Below are 12330 nucleotides of genomic sequence, written 5' to 3'. Positions count from 1 at the left end.
AGCTAGTAGGTATTTAAGAATGTCATCGTGAATCATCATATTTTGTCCTGATTGTTCAAACGATAAGAGTTACACATAAGTTTGCAATTTTCTGGATGTTTCGTCGTTGGGAAATGTTAGGAAATCTCGTACTTATCTTGTTATGAGACATACTGTTGAGGTAGCGAAAATACGAGACTCATGTATGTATGTATGCATACAAAAAAAAAAAAAGCTTAATTAAATAAATGCAATCGTGTTATTTACAATGTGTGGGTGAAAAAACTTAAGACTTGGGATCATTTACAAAACTGCATACAATCCCGGTGGCTTAACATATTCCGGAAGCTGTCGCCTTGCCACCATATCCATCGCAACGTAGTCCATAACAGCAGGTTCATTTCGAGGATTTATCGATTTGTTATCGGTGGCGCTGAATCGTGGCGTTAGCAACATAGGCGAGAGTTCTGTGTAGCCAGCATTATTGACGTTATCGATGCTAAACGTGTTCTTATCGATGGTTGAGCTGGTATCAATGTAAGCGCTGTTATCGGTGGTAGCGCTGGTATCAATGTAAGCGCTGTTATCGATGGTAGCGCTGGTATCAATGTTAGCGCTGTTATCCGTGCTGGTATTTTTATCGGTGATGTCGCTTTTATTGTCGATGACAATTGGCTTTATGGTCACGCTGTATACATCCTGTCTGTGAGTGAGGGGAATGTCATCGATCGCGGTGAGTAGCAATTGATTCGACTCCCGATCGACTAGAACACCAGGTGGCAGGTCGACCTTAATGTCCGACATGTAGCGGAATTTGCGTATAAGAAAATATAAAGTAACGCCAAGAACGCCCAGTGCAATGATTGCGTGAACATTTCGGTTGTCGAATGGTGATTCGCCAGCATTCGTGTGACACGAATTCTTATCATCCAACCAGACAATGCCGCCGGCGGCCGTCGATCCGCTGTAGTTGCCAGCAACGGCCCATTTATAATATTTATATGAATTATGGAAGATGAAATAATTATCCCAACTGTTCGTATTCGTTGCCGCTAGACGTAATGGATCCTTACAGCGATCGGGAACGGCTTTAGTGGTATCACACGAATAGATAGTATAGGAGGTGAGACCGTCGGTTATCTTCGGTTCTTTCCAACGCAATTTCTGTGTTTCCGTTTCGATGCACATATCAATCGGTTTACGATCCTCTGCGTTTGTCAACTGGGATATCAAAATGTCGCTGCTGTTTTCCGAGAGTCCCGCACTATTTTGGCTTTTGATTGTTATCACATAGGTATCGCTCCCCGATGTCGACGGTGGCATGCCGCTGATGCGAGCCGTATTCGATTCCAGGTGAATGTTTGCATTCCTGTGGAGAAGTTCAGTACAAATATGCAATGTAATCACACTAAATAGATTTACATGTGGCAACGTTTGTTTTGTGAGTCAATAAATAATAAAAGTTATTCTAATTTGATTTCAGCGAATAGGAAAATATTTCTCAAATTAATCTGCGGTATTCCCAAAGGTGACAAATACAATTCGAATTTGAGCGCGTTATTGAAATGAGCTGCAATCGACTATCGACTAGTGTGACCACAATTTATGTTAACAAAAAACTGAAAATTGCACGACTGCAAAATTCAAATAAATTTCAATTCCATGAGATTCAGAAATATTTGAATAACGTAAATAAAAATTAAATTTGGAATCTATTAAAATCGAAATTTGATTTGAGCCTGTTTTCGAAGTACAACTCGGAGATTATCGATCAGTGCTGCCACACGTTAAAAAAAAAAAACAAAAACAAAAATGGCGTACTTACCCGACTTGAAAGTTTCCCAGGCTGTCGCGCACAGTAACGTTGTAGGTGAAATTAAATCCATTATATTCGCTCTCATTTAATGGCTGCCAATACACTAGCAATTCCCGGCGACTGCTATCGACGACATAACCATTCGACCAGACATTTGGCGGCCGTGGCGGAATGGTGGCATCTGTGCTAAACTTGTAAACAGCTTCCTCGCTCCAATGTGTTTTTGGATGGTTGAGACGCCGACTCACGTTTAACGTGTAGTTCTGGTGCGGCAACAGTTGCGACAGACATATTATTAGGTTTGTATTGTCAGTCGACACTTTGTGGGTAGTATTTGGCTCCAATTTCAGATTGTATTCACAGCACGCGCCATCATGATTCGATTTCCTCAAATCTCTATATTGTAGGCAGTGGGAGTTGCTGCTGCGATTGAGCTGCCTCAGCTCCTCCATGGCCGGCAGCACAGTGCACTCGGTCTTGGATCGCGTGAATGTGTTATTCATCACACCTAGACCATCGTCCATGGAGACCGTCAGCTTATATTCGGATTCAAACTTGCTGAAGTGGCTACTGGGCACAATGCATTGCACCCTTGCAAGGCTGTTTGTTGTTGTTGTGGTGCAGTTCCACCACCGCCTCTTATATTCGAGCTTATAACTGGTTTGTGGATTCACATCGAAGGACTGAGGCGGCGCACTAAATGTGCACACAAGTTGCGTACCGGGTTCATCCAAAAAGTGGCAATCAAAATCGTCGATGTGTAGCTGAACACCAATCTGGAATTTAATGGCCACGAGACCTGCTCCGTTGCAGGAACAAAAATATCCGCTGCTTATGTGTTGTGGCTGAGCCGAATCAACTTGATGATACAAGGTTGTCGCATTGATATATTTCGTGGCCACTTTCGTGTTATTCGCGAGTATATCAATCTTATGTGATTTGCAATTGCGTTGCACCTCTTCGAGATCTACAATCGAACAGGTAATATTATACGCATCGCCTTTGCGCAGTCGCTCCTGCGACACTTGAATCTCGACACCTTTTGATATTGATATACCGCACTTACAATACGAAGGCGAAATGCACGTGATCGCAATGAAAATCCAAACTGATGAGAGCCGCATCGCAGTTGCAGCCGACTTAATATAAATACATACGTATTTACGTACTGTACATACAACAAAATTACAAATCTATATTGAAATCCGTCGGAGACGCGAGATTGTTCGTTCGTGCTTTGCGACGCGAACTTGAGCTTCTGATTGCTAAAAGTTGACAGTCGGGCTCAACGGCGGAGATCGATTTAAAATATATGAGCTGTTCCTGATACCCTTTAGTTTGTGGAGGGAAAAGGTATTTTATTAATTTTCAATTTTTAATTATGTTCTTATACATAATATTTAACAGTTCCCCCAAAAACAAAGAATTCACCTGACATTTTTTATTTGCAGACACTTATCGTTGAAAGAATCCATCACAGAGTCAAATGCAAACCTTAAATAATATAAAGATGAATATAGAAATAACGATCTTTATCGAAAGAGCTTCTACCTAAGGATGGATGGAAGATGAATGCGTATTTCGCAGTCGATCATATTTCATTTTGTTATTTGTTATTTTCCGCGGATATTGTTATGATTAATTCTGTGAATTTCTGTTATTTATTGCGAAACGAATATAAAAAATGTAATTACAATAATTATCAGTTTAATATGAACGCGTGCAATGATCTCAGGATCACAGATAGAGTTCATTTCTAGTTAAATCGAAAGATTTCTACAGAAGTCTAGAAAAAGTACAGAGTATTGAGTGTACGGATTACAAAGATCGTTTTTTTATATTACGTTGCTCTCTCTCTCTCTCTCTTTCTCTCTCTCTCTCTCTTATCAACAATAAAATTGTGGTTATGGTTCCTTGAGGGAAAACACAAGCACTTGGATAAAATAAAATAATGTTCACAATATATTTATTTATACACTTAAATATGTTGATAAGGCATTAGAGCAAGGTTAAACTCCCACAATTGCGAGCCTATAGAAATATTCCCAACGGACACGTTCTGGAAATTTATATATTCTTCGAAATACATACGTATACACAAACTTTTGTTGATTGTTTCGTACGCAGTTGCTTATCGTGGCGCGGGTCAGAGCAACTCACAAATGTCAACAAAATAATGATATTCATGGAACTAGAACAGTTTCGGGAAATTTTACAATCGCCGATGGGAGCAAGGAAATCACACGCAGTACAGTGGGTCAATTCTAACGGAATTTGAATAGTAAATTAAAGGTTTGCAATATATTTATTACATATTCTATATTTTTAAATCCTACATCAATTAAATCTCACACCTCTCGTATAAAACAATTTTCGAACAAAACATACAATAAAAAAACATACCTTAGTGAAGAAAACAATTTTTATTTAATTTTTTAATAACCGCTTTCAATTCGTAACTTTAGACGCACGATTCAAAAATAACTTTTATTATTTGCGTGTGCGCTGCCGGACATGTTTTAGGTTTTTATTTGAAAGCTTGCCGCTGATTTGGAATGCGTTTAAAAGCTTATCCATAAGCTTTCTTTTTGTGTAACAGCATTTTGCTTATTACATATTTCAATGAAGACAGAAATAAACACAATGCGTAATTAAAATTCGACTTTGATGTGTCACAAGAGGTCCACGGTGCGCCGTGCTAACAAAACAATGTGGCCGTTAGCGAAGAATTTAAAAAGGCGATAAAAGTGAAAAGTCGATTACCGAATTTAAAAAGGCGATAAGAGTACAAAAGTCGTTAGTCGAATTTAAAAAGGCGATAAAAGTAAAAAAGTCGATTACTGAATTTAAAAAGCGATAAAAGTAAGAGTCGATTACCGATGTAAAGCATTTAAATCCAACCGCACTATCGATATGTTGTGCTAAGTTATCGCGCTGAAAGATGGCGCCAGATTCAAATAATGAAATCGCTCGGTTTTAAAGTTATATGTATTTATATTTATTCTTACAACTTGTCTAGCGTTTACCCAACTCGCGATGTGGGTAAATGTTTAAAAGTGTTTGTTTGTTTACATATAATGTAAGTGTAAGCTATAGGTAATAGTTAATACATAGTTATTTGTGTGTGTGTGTGTGTTTGTGTGTGTGTAGTCATAGTTATCATCAGTTATTAGGCATAGCGTACGTGGTAAAGTAAATGATAGTTAAAAAAAATAAAAAAAACAATACTAGAGTGTGCATCATCATCATCATCATCATCAATCATGCGAGGCCATTGGACAAACACACAACGAAACGAAACTAAACGACGCAATCCACATGCACATCACATAGAAGCCAACCCATTTTGAGTGCAGGTAATAACTATTAAAATTGTTGATATTTGATGATTGAAACGTCTCGGTAGCGATTTCGTCATTTCTTATTCTTGTGCTGATGTTGGTCATGGTCATCATTTTATCCATATCCATATTGTTGTGGTCATGTTCTAATCCGATCTCTCTCTTTCTCTTCTACCCATTTTGCCTCTGCCATCTATTGCTTCGATCGATGGTTTGTTGGGTGTCTTGCTTACAGCATATGGCGATTGAGGGCAATGGCATTCAGATCCTGTGGCGTCACATAGCCACCAATATTCGGCTGTTGTTGCTGCTGCTGTTGTTGTTGGTGCTGTTGGTGATGCGTTTGCTGCAGCTGCTGCTGTTGATGATGGGGATGAGGATGAAGCGATGATTGTTGCTGTTGCAGCAAACGCTGATGATGCAAATTTGCTGGCGGCTGCACGTAGCTGGGCACCGTTGGCTTCATCAGCCCCGTACGCTGCAGCTGCTCCATGGACGTGTAGCCAAAGCTGTTGGCTGCCGGAGGCGCCACCGACGGCGGCGGCGTCGACGTTGGCGCCGCTGCCTTCAGTTTGTGCAGATCGGCAGCTTGCACATAGTTGCTGCTGCTGAGCAAGTGCAGCTGCTGAGGCTGCGGCACAGCTGTTGTCGGAGCTGCAGCTGGAGGATTAGCACGTGCTTGCTGCAGCACTTGAACAGGCACATAACCACTCAGGGGCAAGCTATTGGCATTTGTGGGAGTGTTGTTGGCATTGCTGTTCCAATTCTTCATTTGCGTCGGCTTGATGTAGCCACCGGCAGCAGCATTCTCAGCAGCAGCAGCCGCTGCATGAGTTGTGGCAATCAATTCGGTGGCATTCGCATTGTTCACGCTGTCATCGTCGAGGTAATTGCTCTGGCTCATCGACAAGTAGCTGGCCGGGGGCAGCGATGTTACTGCCTGCTGATCCTCTTCGTAGCCATCGAGACGCTCCATGCCACAGCCGCTGCTCGACGAGTTGTTGGCCAACAGCAGCTTGGCGCTCTCATTCCCGCTGCCTCCGAAATCGTGGGGCAAATCCTGTGGAGAATATTGCGGCGGCGAGTCCATGCGACTGTCAATGATGCCGCCCGCATTTGTTACACGCTCTCCGACCGTCATGCCGCCCAATCCCAAACCCAATCCCAGCGAGCTGCTCTCCATCGGTTTCTTCAGTGTCTCCTTCAGACCCGACGGCAGCTCCAGATCAATGTCCGACATCTTTTGATACTTGCGTATGGCAACGTGGCCGGTGCCAAACAGCACAATCGCAATGACAATCAGTTGGACGCTAGTCAGCAGCGCCTTGGTGTTGTTCCTGCCATCCGGGGAGCAGCTCACCTGCTGCACCGTCCAGCTGGACTTGTGCAATCGATACAGCGACGCATTTGAATAGTTCTCCAGCTGCTTCCACGCGGCTGCATTCAATGCCGGCTGTGCAGCACATTGTTGTGGCCACGAGGTAATAAAGTGTGGCACCTTGTGCTCCTCCAGCTGCTGCTCCAGTTGCTCCACATTCACGGCACGCACCTGATAGTAAAACGCATGCATTGGCGTACACACGGGCGTCATCATCACACAGCTGCGATTCTGCTCGCCACTGATGTAGCTCGATCGTTGACTGATCACACTATTATTCTCGTCCCTCTCCCGGACGGACACCTCGTAGTATTCCAGTCGTCCTGCTGGCTGCAGAGGAGCCACCCACTCCAGCGTCATGCTCTCCAGCTTGTTCTCCGCACTGAGATACTGCGGCGGCGATGGCACTGCAAAAAGGACCACAATTTAGAATTGAGTTCAAATAGTGAAAACACTTTCTACATTTTCCATTTCTTAGTTGATCTCCGAGATGTGCTCATCCATTATTATCTACCTAGCTCATTCAGACGTTGAGTTATAATTGCTTAAAAGGAAGGACGGACAGACGGATGGCAGAGTTTGCTAGAAAACTGTTTGTGCTCTTGCTATAATTAATCATTAGTCATTGCTTTTCCTTATTGTAAATAAACATAGCAAGCAAAAAAGCTACAGTCTAGTGTTAAATACCCGCTAATCATTTTTAATATTCTAAAAATATACTAAAATAATATGCCGAAAAATACAAAAATATAAGACTTTGTTTGGTATATATTATTTGGTTTTCAATATTAAATATTCTTAAAATATACCACATGAACCTATATTCCTCATTTGTAATAAAACCATATTCTAAAAATATACAAAAATACTAAAATATACCGATGGCTACATTCAAATATACCACAGACCACAAAATATACATTCTACTCATTCTACACAAAAATACCGAATTAATATACCAAAAATAAAAAAAAATATGCTGATGGCTATAATTGGTATATAAATATAGTACTGCATTCAAATATACCTGTTACCCACTTTAAAAATTGATTATTCTAAAAATATACTAAAATAATATACCGAAAAATACTAAAATATACTAATGACTATATTTGGTGTATCGATATAGTGTAATACTGAAATATACCATTGATTACAAAATATGCTTGCTAACTATTTTAAATATTCTAAAAATATACCGAATGAATATACCGAAAAATACTAAAATATACAGATTGCTATATTTGGTATATCCATATAGTACTGCAATCAAATATACCAGATTGTCAGCCACACACCGTTGGCTGATATTTGGTATATAGTACTATATCTATCTGTATTCAAATATACCATAAAGTACAAAATATACCAAACTGTCAGCCAAAGCAACTAATACCTGTAGTAAGTAGGCGTTTGTTGCGATTCAAAATGGTTTCCTAAATAACCTCTACCCTACGGCTAGCGGTATAAACGAGCAGTAATGATTCACAGACAATTGCTGAAGATTCCGTGGAATATACTCGATATTAAGATACAAACAGACAGACAGGCAGGCAGACCGGAAGAGTTATCTACTTCAGTTCTGTTCTGCTTTAACCCAAATCCTAAACTCACCTCCAACGGCGGTGCGAAAGCGGATGACGTTGCTCGGCTCGGAGCTGTAGAGCGTGCGGGCGCGAATGCTGATCTCGTAGTGCGTGTAGGCGGTGAGGTTGCCCAGCTCGTAGATGACCAGCTTCTCGTTGTCCACCAGCTCATCAGTGTAGGCGGGTAGCTTGAAGTACTCGGTCTTGTTGTGGTGCCTAAAGCTGCCCTCGTAGGCACGGACGACGCCATTCGCCTTCAGCGGCGGCTTCCACGAGAGGATGACGCTAGTGTTGCTCAGGCGGGAGTACTGCAGTTGACGTGGTTGCGTCGGGGCCGCTTCGCCGGTGCGATTGATCAGCTCATCGCTGTATTTGCTGGCACGCGAACTCGAGTACATGAACATCTTGACGCTGTAGTAAGTGTAAGGTTCCAGGTTGTGAATGGTGAAGTCGACGGCATTGGAGTCGAGGACCTTGGTGGTGCAGTTATCGGGTTTGCCAGCGGAGCGTTGACAGTAGGTTAGATTGTAGCCACTGAGGATGGCGGGACAGACGCGTTCGGTGCTCCATTTGACGGCCAGCGATGAGTTGGTCACCTCCTCGATGCTGGGCTCCATTTTGGCCAGATCATCGGAGACATCGCGGGAGCAGCTCATCCAGTGCATGCCCGTGTTGCGATCCACATAGTTCGCCGACACCGCCATATTCAGCGACGTCGGCTGAGCACTGCGTGTGGTGAACTGCACCCGATCCCTGGGCACATGCTCAAAGTGAATGGTTCCATTGCATTTCGATTGCAGCGCCGGCTTCGAGTTGCACCAGAAGACAGTGTAGTTGATCAGTTCGCTGCTGTTGTTCGGCTCCTTCCAGCTAATCGTATAGCTCGCGTTGCTCGAGTGGTAAACGCTGCGTATCTTCTTTGGTACCCGTTGACGCGTGTCCTCGCTTGTGATGGCCGGAATAACTAGACGACTTGCCTCCACCGAGGTGTTTACATTGTTGCTGCTGCGAATGAGCAGTTCATGCTTGACTGTCTTGTTCCAGTTCTCGATGGTGGCCGAGTTCATGTCCATCTTGATCCTTGAAGTGTCGCTGCAGAAACAACGAAATCAATGCGAAACGGATTAGTTGGCAGTCATTGACACATAGAGGGCGCTGCTATCACTGCCGCAGCTGCCGCTACTACCAGTGAAAATCATCTCAGGTTATTTGATAAACTAACCTGATCATTTTCATTCAAACTTTGAAGTTTTCTAATCATGTAAGCCTCGATTAATTTAATTTAACAATTTGTGTCTACTTTGTCAACTCAAAACGCCACTGTTGACTGTTTGTATAAGCACTGCTAACGCATTCCAGCGCACAGCTTGCACACCAGATGGCGCAAACTGCTTTTATTCATTGTTGACTACATAATCATATCACCAGATGGCGCCAGCCAAAGCCAGCCTTTTAGAAAATTCAACTGCTCTTTACGATAACCTTTTAAACTTTTGCAATTATTAATTCACTACTTGTGAATGAATCAATACATGCTTGTATACAAACATTTCCATTAAATAGTATTTCAATGTTTATATACGCGCTATAAACATCCCAACCCACCCACACGCTGCAAATATTATTCTAAAATATGTATGTACATATAGGGTATAAAAGAGCTTGGCAAAACATTCCAATTATTTGGAAGCCGCAGCAAATGCATATGCATAACTAAGTAAGTACGTTGAGGTATTTCTCGAGCACACATTAAGCAATTTCAATTTCTAAAAAAAAATGCTCGACTATCCCCAATGTGTTACTTTTCAATTACATTATTGAAGCGCATTTCTTCTTAAAAGACACCAACCACCTCCCCCATCACAAACGCCCTCACCAATTATGAAGAAGAAGCAAAGCAACCAGAGAAATTCAAGGAATTTTTAAAAATAAACAATTTTCTAGAAATTCATGCACACAGACACAAGCTCAATGTACATTGAATCGTATCATAACTGTGTGTAGGGGAAAAGTTGCGAATTGAATTTATGTTCTATGTTTCACACACACACGAAAAAGTGAGATTGTATGTGTGTGCACTTGCGCGCCCGGTCGACTTGTTTTCGCTATCTTCGAAATTACGCAGAACAAAAGTCAAAGACACACAACCACACACACATGTGCAGATGGAGTACACTTGCATTGAATGCTATCGATATTATCGATTGTCACTGATAACCAGCAATATTTATTAGCATCCAAGTGAATGTGTGGCAACACTTCCGAGAAATCAAAACCAGTGTTCACTCTGCTACTCTGCACGAATAACGAGCTCCAGGAATTGCTCTTCGACCCGGAATTTAATTTTCAATGAATTAAAATATCTACGATGCTGATCTCATTATGATTGCAAATGAAATACAATATAATAAAGAGAATTATGTACTCACTTGAGTTTGCCATTCACGCGAAACTCGCTAATCACATAGGTGAAGTTATCGCCATTCATCTCGTGTTTCTCCAGTTGCTCCCAATAGACCGTCAACTGTGATTCTGATGAATAGACATAGAAGCTGCCATTGGTGACGCGTGGCGGACGATCTGGACGCTCCGGTGCGGTCCGAAAATAATAATTCAATGGCTGACTGAAGCGGGATTTGGTTTTGTTGTTGCGCACGCGCAACTCAAGCAAATATTTATAGCCGGCATAGGGCAACTCCGTCAAACATAACGTATCATGGACAGTCGACGAATTGTTGCGCCACATTGGACGCATGATGGTCGAGAAGTTCTCGGGAGTCACCAGAACAGACCAGAGAACACCACCATTGAAGTTGCTGCGTCGCGGCATTATCCAGGTAATGCAAATCGAATCCTTCGTCGTATTGAGCAGCTTCAGCTGTTCGCCGGGCTGAGCGAGCAGCATTCGCTCCACATTATTCACTTCCACATATTGTATCTCCTGGCCCAGGGCATTTGACATCTCCAGGCGAAAGTAGAAGTATTCATTAAACTTGCGATACTTTTCGTTTGTAATGTTACAATTCACAATGGGAGCACCATCGAAATTGCAATCGACGTAGTAGCGATAAATTGAGTTCTTTTGCGTCTCAAAACTGACATTGTATTTGGTGATGATGCTGTTCTTGGGAGTCGTAAAATTGCAGAACATGTAATCCCAATTGTAGCTGGTGCATTCAAAGTCCTGCACCTTGGAGGGTGGGCTGCCCACAAAAACCTTTGATTGATCAATGCCGTGCATGTCGCACATGCACACATAGGTCGCATCCTGTTCGCTCAGGTTGTGGGCGGTAAAAAGAATGCTGGTGTCGTTGATATACCAGATATATGGCTTGGTCTTGTAGATGGTTTCCCTGCTGCCCTGATGCGTGGACATCTTGAAATAGAGCTGTGATGCATTGCAGGTCTGTTCAATTTGACTGAAATATTCCGTATCGATGGTGCAACTAATATTCAAATCACTGCCAATTGGCAGCTCCACTCGCTGTGGCAGCGCCAGGCCAGGCGACCCTTTGTTGCACAGTGCCAGGTGGATGTTAAAGCCGAGCAGTATAAACAGCATAAATGCCGTATGCGCACCTCGATCGATCATAATGCGCGTCAACATCTGCTAATTGTTTCGATATTTACACACACAATACACAATATTCACAACAATAATAACAAACAACTAACAAAATTAAGTAGGGCCACACTCGCGCATATGCACAGCACAGAAATAAGTATGTACACACCTTGCGATTCAACAGAAAATACCTGGCTGCGTATGAGGCACTTGTTGGCACTGGTATTGGTAATTCTTGGAATCCGTTTTATATTTGTATGTTACCAAATTCCAAGAACTGATTTATATGGCATTTTGATTTCTCGAGTTCGTCGTTTCACAATCACTATTACTATCCGTTTTAAAACTCACTAAAACGGCAGCTTCAAATTCAATAGTACAATAAATTAAAAAACTCGACAACGTATTTTGTTGTTTATTGTTGCGTTTTAATAACAGTATGTGCAACCGTTTGCTTTGCCTGCCTGCCTTATGCGTTGCTTTGCCTGTCTTGCTTTACGTTTGCGTGTGTGCACCAATGTGGCCAGTCTGCGTGCACATTTGTACTCCCAAATATACTGAAAAACATTCACATTTCACTTTTGTGCTTCATAATCTGCCGCTGAACATACACAAATTTGTATATGGAATTATAGCAATAAAACTATTTTTATAAGCAATTTCTC

The 12330-nt window shown here is 42.1% G+C and overlaps 2 protein-coding genes and 1 long non-coding RNA gene across 5 annotated transcripts; 1 reads left to right on the top strand and 2 right to left on the bottom strand.

Annotated features, from left to right (window-relative positions):
- Nucleotides 1-81: 81 nt before the first annotated feature.
- Nucleotides 82-2919, bottom strand: LOC117578292 (cytokine receptor). Of its 2 annotated transcripts, none has more exons than XM_034263732.2 (2): nucleotides 1805-2919; nucleotides 82-1348 (listed from the first exon to the last, which is right to left on the bottom strand). In XM_034263732.2, exons 1-2 carry the CDS (start codon nucleotides 2917-2919, stop codon nucleotides 283-285), a joined length of 2181 nt encoding a protein of 726 aa, XP_034119623.2. In that variant the 3' UTR covers nucleotides 82-282. The 2 variants fall into 2 exon arrangements, with proteins under 2 accessions (XP_034119623.2, XP_051861752.1); XM_052005792.1 differs by lacking the exon at nucleotides 1805-2919 and adding an exon at nucleotides 1402-1697.
- LOC127565751 (uncharacterized) lies at nucleotides 1753-3507 on the top strand. Of its 2 annotated transcripts, none has more exons than XR_007955109.1 (3): nucleotides 1753-1845; nucleotides 1903-3148; nucleotides 3247-3507. It is a non-coding gene; the product is annotated as an uncharacterized LOC127565751 (long non-coding RNA). The 2 variants fall into 2 exon arrangements; XR_007955108.1 differs by lacking the exon at nucleotides 1753-1845 and having other exon boundaries at nucleotides 1954-2094; nucleotides 2159-3148.
- A 1262-nt stretch (nucleotides 3508-4769) lies between these two features.
- On the bottom strand, nucleotides 4770-12159 carry LOC117578252 (cytokine receptor). Its single transcript, XM_034263672.2, has 4 exons — nucleotides 11835-12159; nucleotides 10530-11707; nucleotides 8129-9192; nucleotides 4770-6921 (listed from the first exon to the last, which is right to left on the bottom strand). Exons 2-4 carry the CDS (start codon nucleotides 11705-11707, stop codon nucleotides 5366-5368), a joined length of 3798 nt encoding a protein of 1265 aa, XP_034119563.1. The 5' UTR covers nucleotides 11835-12159; the 3' UTR covers nucleotides 4770-5365.
- Nucleotides 12160-12330: the final 171 nt, after the last annotated feature.

This window comes from Drosophila albomicans, chromosome X (assembly GCF_009650485.2).
Source record: "Drosophila albomicans strain 15112-1751.03 chromosome X, ASM965048v2, whole genome shotgun sequence".
Classification (NCBI taxonomy): Eukaryota; Metazoa; Arthropoda; class Insecta; order Diptera; family Drosophilidae; genus Drosophila; species Drosophila albomicans.
Note: the sequence above shows the minus strand (reverse complement) of the source record. Positions and strands in the feature narration are given on the sequence as shown.